This window comes from Cupressus sempervirens, chromosome 3 (genome assembly GCF_028749045.1).
Source record: "Cupressus sempervirens isolate cs-2001-9-10 chromosome 3, ASM2874904v1, whole genome shotgun sequence".
NCBI lineage: Eukaryota > Viridiplantae > Streptophyta > Pinopsida > Cupressales > Cupressaceae > Cupressus > Cupressus sempervirens.
Window position 1 is genome coordinate 492,729,773 of NC_143120.1, and position 14,535 is coordinate 492,744,307.

General features: G+C 37.9%; 1 protein-coding gene across 2 annotated transcripts in view; it reads right to left on the bottom strand.

Moving 5' to 3' along the window:
* Positions 1 to 1,856: 1,856 nt before the first annotated feature.
* SIK1 (Protein kinase superfamily protein) overlaps positions 1,857 to 14,535 on the bottom strand; it is a 234,777-nt gene continuing 222,098 nt past the window's right edge. For both annotated transcript variants that reach the window (XM_089820509.1, XM_089820510.1), the window contains one exon: positions 1,857 to 2,364. In XM_089820509.1, coding sequence (XP_089676635.1) covers positions 2,265 to 2,364 — 100 coding nt within the window. In that variant the 3' untranslated portion in view covers positions 1,857 to 2,264. The remainder of the gene's footprint in view (positions 2,365 to 14,535) is intronic.

The window sequence follows — 14,535 nt, forward strand, 5'->3', positions numbered from 1 at the left end:
AGTGATTACTCTTACAAAACTTTTTTTTTTAATATGAAAAAATGCAAATCATATCCAACACCCTTCTCAAGATTGAGTCTAATTGCTCTCCAATACTTGTCAATGTATCCTTGTATCAACAACTTGTTAACAATAAGAATTATTTGAGTCAAACCTAAACCAACATTTCATGTTCTATTGGCAAGGTTTTGAGGTTCATGTAGTAACCTCATGAGTTGTATTTGAAGCAAGAAGAAAGGATCTTTCAATACCTTCATGGATTTTGAGGTTCACTACATACATGGTATAGATGATGACTTGGTTAGTTTTTTTCATTTTATATTGGATATAGAGATGTAAGTACACATTAGGCCATATGTTCTCTTTAGTTTCAATTCTTATCAATTGGTCTAACAAAAAGAAAAATCTTATTACTTTATCATCCACAAAGGTACTCTATTAGGGAATTGTTAATGCATCCGCTAAGGCTGTTTGGCTTCAATGTGTTCTCATTAAGCTTGATCTCTCTTTTAAGCGGGACATAATCATCTATTGAGAAAACTTGGGCACCATATAGATATGTAGCAATATGATCCAACATCGACAAATTAAGCACATAAATATTCATGCACATTATAGATCAACGACTTGCTCTTTTGCTAGTCTTTAGAATAGGTACGTTGCCAACACTTTCACTAAGCAATTTCATTCACATACAAGATCATTTTGGGATGCATACTATTTCAACAACATTGTCCTCTTTAGGGGTCATTTTATCCTTTGCTTCTCTCTTTTGAGGGGAGACTTTTTCTGCTAAAATAAATCCTATATTAAATAAAATAAATAAAAGGGTTTATTATGAAATTTATAACTTGAGAACACATATCAGCTGATGCCTCTAATTTTCTCACTTCTGTTGTCACTCTCATTTATTGGAGAGCCTTAGATTTAACTACATTTGGATGGACATGATGACCATAGATGTATATTTGATTGTCGTAGTAGCAAACTGCGTGGGAAATAAGTGCTTCTTACAGGATGACAATAGTCTGTCTACCTTCCAAGCAAACATACATAAAAGTAGTGTGGCTCTATCATCCAAATCATGGTAATGCACAGATATGGTAATCAAGAGAAGTTTGTGCTTAAACTCAACAATCCAATTGCCTGTAGAAATTAAAGGCAAGAATCAGGCAATATGGAGATGTGTTATAAAGGCAATGCCCTACAATCGATTGTATTCATTACTTGTCAAGTAGGCTAAAAAAACATATTAGTTTGTGAAAACATTATGTATTTTTTAAGCCATAATCTGAATGATAATTGATACAGATATTTGCTAAAAAATTGCAGAGAAATTCCAAAGCAACTCAAAGGTGCCTCATGAAAACTTAGAGCTGGGTAAGATTATTCATTACCAATAATGCAACCCTGGGTCAATGATTTTGACTGATTATGAATGCATATTAGTTTGAATATTCCTTAAGATTTAGCTCAAACGCTATTTATCTTCAGAGATGCTAATTAGCAGATTTGTTTTTAATGATTTTTTATTCAGTAGGTTGGAAAGATGTTGATATCAGTGCTTCACATATGTAGATTTGGCTCATCTATTTTGTGCTTAATCTAAATATGCAAACATGGAAGTATACTACATTAAATTTTCTGTTATTATAGTAATTAATCAGGGACCCTATTAATCTGGAGCGTATTAATTTTGTAATTAATCTAAAATAGCAAATAAGTTAAGAAAAAGATAAAAATTAACAAAACTAAACCTACTGTTTCCAACATCGGCAACTAGGCTTTATTGAACCTTTCTCTAAAGACTTCTTTGCATGCCACAAATAAGATCATATTACTTAAGGACACTGTGATTTGTATAAAAACCCTTAATAATATATAACACAAAAACAGTGCAGCTCACATTCAGCAGGAGGTCACTAAAGATGGATAAAACATCTCAATAACATACATTTTCTTGCAACATTCTCTTAATGGAACTTAATAAATAATAGTCTACTGAAGAAACATGCCAACATACAAATTGAAATCATGGTTAGGCTGAAATTGCAAGTATTGTAATTAAACATGAGCTAGATTCTAGACGCAAAACTAGTTGACTATGCCCTTTACACATGATAGAGTATCCCACACTCCAACTACACTACAGAAAGAACTTTCTCAACTACCTCCTGGATGGATATACAACTCTTAATACAGGAACTTAAGTTGGCACTTCCCCATGGAAATTATCACCACGCAATATTGTTCTCAAATTTCAATCACAAGCGCAATATTGTTCTGAGTGTATCGGAGAGGTTTTGAATAGTCCGTTGCTCTTGTGCTGCTTGCCATCCTTGCAGTGGCATTTCCTCATAGCACCTAGCATTCACACAAATAAAGTAAAATAGTTTTAGATTACTGGATCTAATACATGGCTAGAAGTAACAATTTATCTGCAATTTCACAATTTCAAAGTTGGATACTTGACAGAAATTGAAGGAGAGTTAACCCTATTTGTTAAGTTTCTGACTACGACAATAATTTCATCAAAAAATTGCATTTAATAGGTTGTGTAGGTTGGCTCATTTCTTCAATTGAATGGGGCATTTTAAATTTCATCTCGAATGGACCGGAATTAGTCTGACTTGTAATATAGCTAGAGCACTGGTTAAGCTTTCTATCCCTTGGATCAGATCATGGTCTTCAAGCAAATCATTTCCATCTGGCCTAAAAAATATAATATGATCATATCTGTACTTTTGCAAGGCTATTGCTTTGTTGGCATCCAAAGTTTCAATTATATCTTTAGCTAAAAGACTTAAGGTTAAAGAATTGCTATAAAGGGAATGTGACCAAAACTTTGATAAATCCTCTTAAGGCTTCCATAGCAGGGCCACAGAGAGAAGTATAAAAGATATTCATAGTTCAGCTTTTAAAATTAAACTATTAATTATTGACACAGAATGAAAAAGAGGTAATAGACGCTGCCAGTACATGTCAAAATTTACAATAACTCATTAGTTTTGAAGACAGAAGTCGAACAGAGGATCATTGAATCTTCTAGAAAGACGTTGTGTCCGGTAGTGTTTTTTGTCAGGTGCAACTCAGCACATGTAACTTTTGCTTGGATTCTTGTTGATTCTAAGTCCATCCAGTAGCTTCACTACCATGCTGAGGGTAGGGAATAGTGTTATTCCTCATATCTGTAGAAAACTTCAGTGATGGATAATCCCATTGGATTGATTGTGATTTTCACAGCCATCTGCTGCTTGTTTGGCTGAATCATCCCAGCAAGTTGCCTTGCTCGATTCTTTAGTGATTAACAATTACTTGATTGCCCCAGTCATATTTTGTAGGTTCAAAAACAATAAGGTGGCTTGTTTTCATCAAGAATAACCAGATTTAGGACAGCTGTTGGGACTTCAAGAAGCAAATATGTTTGATTTGAAGCTTTGGGAAATTAGGCAATGAAAATGGCCCATGGTCTTGCATAATATATCTTAAATGATACTAAGAGTAATTTTTGTGCCTGAAATTATACATGTTGCTAGAAGTTTTATATACAAGTCATTGTGTGAAGATAGATAGACCTTGTGTAGGAACATATAGATGTAACCCTGTTTTGTGATCTAATCAGTATGCTAATTTAATTCTGTAATATATTTTTTCTAATTTTTAATTTTATATGACTAATTTTAAATTTATACATAGCAGCTGAGTTGTAAGCATTTGACCCCTTGTGTTCCATAATTGATATGCAAACAAAGTAAGGATATAACATGAGAAGTGAACAATGAAATATAATGATTGAAACATAATGATAATTTCTTTTTATTTTCTGGAGTTATTTTCTTCCAATTTGCTATTGCTTTATTAAATATTTTGTTGTAAATTGTAAATGGCACATGGCCTTCAAAATTTGCATTGCTTAAGGCAATAGAAATATTTTACATTCAGACTTTAAAAGTCCATTACTTCCTTTCATAAAAATTTCCTTGGTAGCTCTCAACTTTTATGAAAATATATTAAAATTTTCAGTGAAACTCAGTGTATCCTGGGGACATATACAAATCCCTGGGATTTTTGCAACATACTGGGGACAAGAACAGAACATCCCTTCACTTCCCAATTTTTTTTCTGGGGAGGAACCCCAGGACATCTCTCCAAAGTGTAGAGCATTTCCTAGGACATCCCCCCCTTTTTGGAGATCACATAGTGACTGCCTACTGTCACCAATGTCACTGTGACATTATGGGAGCGTTAGGAAAACCCAAATGGCCATGAAGCTCAACACTTCAAAAAATACAAGGTATTGACAGGTAAATAATAATTTCTTTTTCTTTTTCTTTTTCTTTTCTAAAATCAATCCTTTATGGGGTTACGAGGGGCCTCAACATTCTCCAACATAAAAAAATTAATTTCAGTCCCAAAATCCCACATTCATTTCTCTAATTTTCATCATTTGTATTTTGCATTGTTACAATTTAGTTTTGTAAGCAAGAAGCAAAGACAACATAGGCCATGGAGGTCTGTATGACCTTGAAGGCCTTATTTTGTCACAAATTGGACCCTAGTTTATTATATCCTATTACAAGCTTTAAGAAACTTCTCCATGCCACTGAAATATCCCAAATGGATATTTGCTCTGCTGCTGCTATAATATTTAATTATATAAATTATATTTTCTTGTAGATTTTTCTTTGATCTTATAGAGCTAGACATAAGTTGTAGAAGAATGCTGTTTCATTTTGTATTTTTCAAAATATAAGTATTACAATGAATAAATAACAACTGATAAATAGAAGTGATAGAAATAATATGCAGCAATACATACTAATCCGGAAATGATTCTAAAACCATACCAGCAGAGTCTGATTTATTCCAAAATAGTACCAATACAGATGTGCTTCAAACAAGATGGATGCCAGCTGAAAATGGGATCTAGGTGAGCGCTGTAATAAATGCCAGGCTGAACCAAGGTGGCCGCCTTCCCTAAAAATCCACTACCTGCAAAGTGTAACTGCAATACTAGAACCGATCCACTACCTTGATCAAACTTTATGCATAGGAACCTTCAAATCTGATCTTGTTGAGGGCCATGTCCCAACAAATCTGCTCTTAGCACTAGAGTTTGCGTCCCAGGTGAGAAATGCTCTTCCAGAGCAATGGCATCCAAAATGGAATGATAAAATGATAAAAGATGCTCACTTTTAGGTTACCATCTCCTTATATCCCCTTTCCAAGGCAAATCGAACCCTAAAATGGATTTCATTTGAACTTTATAATATAACATTATTTCCCAAATAAGGAGTCCAAATAGAGAGAAATCATTACTTTATTAATGACAAATAGCTTCAAGCATCAAATAAGTCCCGGCAAGTGATAATCAAATAGTAGAGACTGAGCTCTTTCCAACGAGCTATCACACATAGGAACATCGATCCAAATGGAGCCAGAAAACTCCTTATTACCCCAAAATGGCTAAACACTTGGCCTTATTTAAATTATTAAAATGCTAACTTAGGAAAACATTTAAATATATTAAAATATTTCCCAAGTAGCCAAGGAACAACCCAAACACTTCCAAAATATGAAACCGAGTTTGTCACCTGCCTATGACTGATGTCAGACAACCTAGGCCAACTGGCTGTTAGAAACGTAAATGGCATAATACTTTCTTATTAATCAGAGATCAAAATGATCTATATATACAAAGAGGAGAGTCGAATAGAATAGAAACATTCTATTCGAGACTACACCTAAATATTAGAAACATTCTAATATTTACAAAGATATAATAGGATACAATAGTGAGCATTAAAAAGAAACATAAAGATTATTTTAATACCCCCCCTTAATGCTCAATCTATTTACTACACCAATAGATCCCCAGAATTTAACAAACTTGTTAGGACCAAGGGGTTTTGTGAAAATATCTGCTGGTTGCTTTGAGGTAGGGACATAGAGTATCTGAATAGATCCATCTTCTACGAACTGTCGAATGTAATGGCAATGAAGCTCTATGTGCTTGGTTCGTTCATGAAACATTGAGTTCTTGGCGAGTTTGAGTACTCCCTGATTGTCTGAAAACAAATAAGTTGGACCTGCTTGAGGAATATGCATATCTGCAAGCATCTAACGGAGCCAAACTACTTCACAAGCTACCTTTACAGCTCCGGAGAGTGCATGTGCCTGTTGCTTCTTATTGGTCCAGGTAATTGCTGCAGATCCGATACTGAACACATAGCCAAAGGTAGATTTCCTGTCATCAACTGAGCTGACCCAATCGGAATCGGTGAATCCACTGAGCTGAGGAGTAGTACTCCTTGTGTAAAGAAAACCATAATCTGAAGTACCATGTACATAGCGTAACACACATTTCGCTGCAATCCAATGATCAATCTTGGGGTTCGTCATGAACTGTGAGATGTAGTTGGTTGCAAAACTGAGATCAGGTCTAGTAGTAGTAAGGTAGATGAGACCACCTACTAGCTACCTAAAGAGTGTTTCATCTATAAGGGGAGAATCAGATTGTGCGGACAATTTCAGACCAATCTCCATAAGAGTGGAGGCAAGTTTGCAACTCTGCATTTGAAATCTATCAAGCAAATTTCTGGCATACTTGGACTGAGACAAAAAAATATTGTTGTCAATCTGCCAAACCTCAATAACTAAACAATAATGAAGCAATTTGAGATCTGTCATATCAAAAGTTTTGCATAGATCCTGTTTGATTTCTGAAATCAAATGTTCCGAACTCCTAGTAATGATCAAATCATCCACATAGACAACAAGAAAAAGAATATAATTACCAAATTGTTTAATATACAAATTACTGTCTGATGGGCTACGCTGAAATCCTTGAGCAACAAAAACTGATCAATCTTTATGTACCAAGCCCTAGGGGCTTGTTTAAGACTATAGAGGGCCTTCTGGAGTCTACATACTTTTGAATCTGAACCGGCGACCTTGAAACTTGGGGGCTGCGTCATGTAGACTTATTTCTGTAATTCACCATTGAGAAAAGCACTCTTCACATCAATCTGATGAACTTTCCAACCATACTGAGCTGCAATGGCAAGAAGAATGCAAATAGTGTTCATCTTGGCTGTCGGAGTAAAGGTCTCCTCATAATCAATGCCTTCGCGTTGGGTGAATCCTCGAGCAACAAGTTTGGCTTTGTATTTGTCCAAGGTACCATCTACATGGTACTTGACCTTATAGACCCATTTACAGCTAATAAGTTTCCTTCCGGGAGGGAGATCTGAAAGAACCCAGGTGTGGTTCTTTTGAAGACTCTAAAGCTCACCATCCATTGCCTGTTCCCATTTTGGAATTCCTTTGGCCTCTGCATATGTCTTGGGCTTAGGGATACTGTGGATGTTGGCCATAAGAGCAATATTAACCGTGTTGTGCTGAATGCTCTTATTTCTGGAGGTTCTACCCTCAATGAGTTCATCAGAACGAAGATCACTAATCGTTTGAGCCCACCATTTCGGCCAAAGAGTCAAGGAGCCAATCTCAGATGCTGTCGAAATAGCTAGATGAGGGGGAGGAGTAGGAGCAGTATTATTTGGAAGTGGTTGAGGTGGTGTATCAGTAGCATCAGATGACTCATATAAAATAGAAGAACCGAAGTCAAAGATTGCTGAAGACTAAATCTCGGAATGCGGCGAGGAGGCAGAGAATGAAAAAATGGTTCGAGTTCCTCATCAAACACAACATCACGACTAAAGATTAAATGATTAGTATTTACATCAATCAGTTTGTAGGCCTTATGTGTGTGATTGTATCTTGTAAACATGAGTTTTTGGCTTTTGGAATCCAACTTAGTGCGTTTGGCATTAGGAATCCATACATATGCTAGAGGGCCAAAAACTTTCAAATGGTCGATCCTACGTTTGCGACTAGACCAGGCTTCCTCAAGAGTCTTATGGTTAATTGTAAGGGTTGGTGACTGGTTAAGAAGGTAGACAGCTGTGGATATTGCTTCTGCCCAATATTTTCTGGGAAAATTTCTATGTTCTAGCGTAGCCCTAGCCATTTCTGTGATGGTACGGTTTCAACGCTCTACAACACTATTTTGCTGAGGGGTGTGAGGTGTGGTGAACTGACGTCTAATGCCATGAGTAGTATAGAAGGCAGAGAAAGTAGAAGAATATTATTCCCCCCATTATCGGTCCTAAGAGTATGGATGGAGGAACCAAACTCTTTTTCTACTAGAGCTTTAAACTACTGAAATATAGGAAAAGCATCTGATTTTTGCTTAAGAAACTATACCTACATTTTGTGACTGAAATCATCTACAAAGAGTAAGAAAGTACATGTTACCAATAACAGGAGTATTCATAGGACCACATACATTAGCGTGGACCAGTTAGAGTACTTTAGATGCCTGCCATGATTCACCATCCTTAAATGGTGTCCTATGTTGCTTCCCTACTTGGCAAGCTCCGCAAACGCAATGGTTCTAGGTCTGGATATCAGGTAGGCCATGGACTAAATTATCCCGAGCAAGTTGTGCTAGATATTGAATGTTCAAGTGACTGCATTGCTGATGCCAGAGGCTACTAAGAGCGGATGATTTGGTGATGAAGGCACACTCAAGGGAATCGCCTGAATCTACAAGCCTATAAATACCATGATCCTCAAGACCGACAAGTGTAGTGCGAGAAGCACAATCAATAATCGAACACTTATTTCCACTGAAAACGACATCCAACTGAGGGGAGTGCTTTATAATCTGACTAACAGACAGAAGATTATGTTTCATGCTAGGAACATAACATACATTGAGGAACATGAGTCTTTTTCCTCCGGACTGAATCTGAACATTGCCCTTGCTGACAATATTGTATTCTTTGCCGACTCCAAAGATTACTAAGTCAGAATAAGGAGTGAATTCAACAAACCAAGCACACATGTGAGTGAAATGTCGAGAGGCACCGAAATCTATGTACCAAGCAGAACATTTCACGTGATCTGCAAGTATGCTGCCATAAAGGCATGGTAGATAGATCCTTTCTACTTTGAGTGTTGGGCAGCAATGGCTTGCCTTTTAACTAACTCTGACTTTTGATGCTATTGATACAGATGCTCATAATATGCGAATATCTCAAATGGCACAAACTTCGAGGTGAGAAAATGAAAGACCCAAAAAAATCAGAGTACATAGACGAGAGCTCGAAAAACCCAAAAATAATACACTGTCAGAATCAGGATCCGCTAGCTTGAAAATCAAGGCACAAAAATCGAGGCACCCACAAAAAACTGATGAAGACCCATTTGAAATCTCGAAAAACCCACCAAAAATTTGTAAACAAAAAAATTTTCTAAGGTCAAAAACTAGGGTTTCAAAGAATACCCTAGTCGGCAACAATGGAAGAAGAAAATTGTAGAAAAATGGCTATTTCTTGGTAAAAAAATGCCGATTTTTGTCACAGATTGCGGCTGCAAGCTGATGTGGCATGGAAGATTATTGTGTTAACTCCAAAAAATGACGAAATGTGCAGTCACGAGCGTTTAAAAAAAGACAGACTCGTCCAAAAAAACAGATGCAAGTTGTGCAAATACGATTTGGTAAAACCTTGGTTTATAGACAAGAAGCAACCAAAAATAGATGCGAGTTGTGCGAGTTGTGCAAACGCAATTTGGTAAAGTACTTGCTTGGAAAAAAATGGTGATTTGATGCTACAATTTTTCAAAAAAAAACCCACGTTTTTCCAAAATTGATGCCAAAAAAACATGATTTTCAAATTCGACCAGAATTGGACCACAATTTGCAGAAACCCTAGTTGGGTTCTTGGTGAAATCTCAGAAATAATTTCAAAAAATCGTAAAATAATTTCAATAGAAATTATAAATTTTTCAAAAAAATTTGTAAGAATTAGCTCTGATACCATGTTACAAACATAAATGGCAGTATACTTTCTTATTAATCAGAGATCAAAATGATCTATATATACAAAGAGGAGAGTCAACTAGAATAGAAACATTCTATTCTAGACTATACCTAAATATTAAAAACATTCTAATATTTACAGATATAATAAGATACAATAGTGAGCATTAAAAAGAAATATAAACATTATTTTAATACTAGTAGTCTCACCCTCAAATCTAGGGACACTGAACAAATAGGAAACACACCCAAATTTCTTGTAATTGAGATCAAGGGTGATCTCATAGAATCTCAACTCTGGAAAATGTCACAACCTCCTAAAATGTAGGAATCTCCTCATAAAGTCGAGGAACTGCTCTCAACTGATCTAGTACTGCTTAAAATACCCAATCCGGACACTGAAAACCTTGACGGAGTCCCTGATCACTACTACCAGCCTACAAGACCCCATAATAGGATAACTCTCATGTCACTACTAGACAGAGCTAAAGAGGGGACATGACAGTCCTCCCCTCTTGGAGATGCTTGCCCACAAGCAACTACAAAGCTGGACGTTGTAAAATAGTCTCACCCTCCCAAGTGGCGTCCTCTATAGGGAGACCTCTCCAACAAATCAGGTACTCTCGAATCACCCTGCTTCTCCACTGGCATTCCCTCTCTTCCAAGATCTCCTCAGGATCCAATGTCAGCTTAACTTCTTCATCCAATCGATGTAGAACTGGAGATGGTATAATATGTTGTCCCAATGCCTTTTTCAGACATGACACGTGAAACGCATTATGAATCCTATTGCCAAAGGGTAACTCAATCTCATATGCAACCTCTCCAACGTGTCTCATAATCCTATATGGTCTATAAAAACAACGCTTGAGCTTCTTAGCTCCACCCCTTTTAAGGGTGCTCTATCGGTAAGGCTGCAGTCGTAGGTAAACCATATTCCCACCTCAAATATTCTTTCAATCCTGTGTCAATCAGTGTAGACCTTTTGCTAATTCTGTGCTTGCTGAACATTATCTTTGAGAGATCTCATGATGTCCTAGTTCTCCTGCACCTAATCCTATGCCAAAGGAACCCTGTTGTCACTAACCACCAGATCAACAAAAGATAGAGCATCGTAACTGTAGAGGGCTCTAAATGGAGTCATAGAAATCGACAAATGGTATGTAGTATTATAACAATACTCGTCCAAGTGCAACCAATGCACCCATGTCCTTTGCTGCCCTGACACATAACTGCGTAAATACCCTTCAACCCATTTATTAACAATCTCAGTTTGCCCATCTATTTGTGGGTGGTCGCTGGTACTAGGTGTCAATTTCGTACCTATGAGCCTGAAAAGTTCTTGCCAAAAAGAACTCATGAACCTGCTATCCCTGTCACTCACAATGGTCTTGGGAAGACCATGTAGCCTAAACACCTCTCTGAAAAATAATTCTGCTACCTGAGATGTTGTGAAGTCAATTGCAATAGGAAAGAAGTGGGCGTATTTAGTCAACCTATCAACTACTACATATATGCAGTCTTTTCCTTGTACCCGAGGGAGACCTGTAATGAAATCCATGGAGATTCCATTCCACTTTTGTTCAGGTATGGGTAAGGGCTGCAATAAACCAGCAGGGTGAGTATGCTCAGATTTATTCTACTAGCAAGTGATACACTCCCAAACATGAAATAGAACGTCACCCTTGAGACCCTTCGAAGAGAATCTCTCCCAAACTGCCCTGTAAGTCTTACTATACCCTGGGTGCCCTGCTGAAGGAGTATCATGGTAAGCCTGCAGAATCTGTTCCTTCAACTGAGAACCCGGAACAAGGAAGACTTTCTCTTTGTAATAGATAACATCATCTACCACACTGTACCTATCATTTGAAACTAATCCATCCATGACCTCACAAGCATGCTGATCTTTGGAGTACTCAACTAAAAGTTAAGCCCTACAATCTATTGAAATCTCACTTAATGAACATAGGGTGGCAACTGACGGTTTTCTAGAAAGTGCATTAGCAACGGTATTTTTTTTGCCCTTAATGAGCTCAATGTCAAAGTCATAAGCTTGGATCTTGCTCACCCATTTTTGTTGTCTATCATTGAGTTCTGCTTGATCAAGGAAATATTTCAGACTGTTGTGGTTCGTTCTTACCACGAATTTACTGCCAACAATATATTGTCTAAACTTGGCTAATGCATGCATGTTAGCCAACATTTCCTTGTCATATGTGGAATACAACCTCTCATTATCCCACAATTTCCTACTCTCATAGGCGATGGGCTGCCTGTTCTGCATCAAAACTGCTCCTATGCCCACGCCTGAAGTGTCACACTCCAGCACAAATGGCTGCAAGAAATTAGGAAGTGCCAAAACTAGACAAGTACCCATAACCTCCTTGAGTCTGTCAAAGACCCCCTGTGCTTGTTCTGTCCATCTGAAAGCTCCTTTCTTTGTGAGGTCCGTCAATGGTGCTGCCAATTGAGAGAAACGCCTCACAAATCTCCTATAATAAGCACACAAACCAAGGAATCCACGCAAATCAGTAATGTTCTGAGGTCAGGGCCAGTCATGAATCACCTGAATTTTCTCCTCATGCACCTTTACTCCATCAGCATTGATCATATGTCCCAAATATAAAACCTCTGTAAGTCCAAACTCACATTAGGTAACTTAGCAAATAGAGACTAACTCTCCATGATGCTATGTACCTCCTTCACATATTTGAGATGGTCCTCCCAAGTACGCCTATAAATCAAAATATCATCAAAAAATACCAATACTGATTTCCTCAACTACTTGTTGAAGATGTGGTGCATGCATGATTGGAAGGTGGTCGGTGCATTGGTAAGGCCAAAAGGCATCATCGAGAACACATAATGTCCGTAGTGGCAGCGGAAAGCAGTCTTGTGTACATCTTCTGATTGTACGTAAATTTGATGATAACCTAAACGAAGATCAATCTTAGAGAAGTAGATAGCCCAGAGTAACGAGAATCGCGCTGAAATCACGTGAATCGCTGATTCAACGATCAGATTCATGCACGCCCATTTTTTTGGTGTCGAAAATCGTGATCGGCGATTTCATTGGGTGAATCACATGAATCGGCGATTCACTCAAAAAATCGCCTGAATTGCCATTAGAAATCGCCAAAAATTGGCTGGTAGCAGCAAGTATGTTTAGTTGGAAATAATAAAAAAATCACTTATGTTTTTTGCTTTCTTTTTTACCTTTCCTCTTTGTTATAACCCTAAAGGGCCTTCTCATTGTTAAGCATGACTAGAAGAGAGGAGAAGAGAAAAGAAGAACCATAGGTTATTTTTAAAAAAAAAGAAAAAAAGAAAAACGACGACAAATAAAAAATGTTTAGAATGCATAACGAATGATGCCCAAGGGAAGGGAAAGACATAATCAGGTAGTAAAACATCAGCGGTTCCCAAAAAGAGTGTGGGATCAGAAGAAAATCACAAAAACACTGTGTTCCATGTAGTTTTGTGTGGGTTTCAGAGTGCTAATTTGGTCTTGGCGGCAAGGGTGCTGCCCCTCAACCCCGCCCTATATCGCGACAGGGAGCGTGCCTGGGGCGCTGCCCCAGGACCCCGCAAGGGCGCTGCCCCTCAACCCCACTGGGGGAGTTGCCCCCTAGACCCCCAGTCGTTTCGGTTATCAGTCGTGGGAAGTCTGACCAGTTGATGAGACCTGAAGCTGTTGCAGGCATGGAGTGTCTATGGTGGAGAGAACAACAAAGCAAGCCTTTCAAGAGGGGTGATATGCTTTGAAGCACTTGGAGTAGATGTTGGATGTGAAGTTGTCTTATAAAAACTCTTTACCCCATGTGGTAAACACAAACTTCCATGTTTATATATGTTAAGTTTCAACTTCTATTTGATGATGTTATAGTGTGTTTAAGTTATATTCAATAAAGGGTGCATGAAATAAGTCTTAAATTGTTAAAATCTCTACATTTAAAGGGTTTTTTCAAATTTGCCGATTCACCGGCGATTCACCCCCGATTCACGATTCGATTTGGCCGTGCCGATTCCGATACGATTTCGATTCTCGTTACTTTGAGATAGCCCCATGAAGCTCATCTAACAACTCATCAATGCGTGGGATCGGATATCTATTCTTGATTGTCTTTTTGTTCAGTGCTCTGTAATCTATACACATCCGCAAGGTCCCATCCTTCCTCTTGACAAGTACCACAGAAGAAGCCAAGGGGCTAGAGCTGGGGTGTATGAAGCCCATGTCCAACAACTCATGAATGGTCTTCTCAATCTCATCCTTGTATGCCCTAGGATGAGGATATGGAGTGGTGATCATTGGTTTAGCTCCATCCTCCATTTCTATCACATGCTCAAACCCTCTATCTGGAGGTGCACTAGGAGGTATGTCACCAAAAACTTTGCCATGTTGGTCCATTACTGACTGAATATCAACATGAAATGTTCTGCCATCCTGAGGAGTAGATATTTTGGACTTCACAAAACGTGTAGCCCAATCATATCATCGTGTCTAATAATAGACTCCATTCTGCGAGAAGTCGCCTCTTTAGGTCCATTGTCTGAAGCTGCTCTCAAGATCACCTTCTTCCCCCCAAACCGAAACTCTAACTACATGCAGTGGTGATCAATAATATACCTTCTGATACCCTGTAGCCACT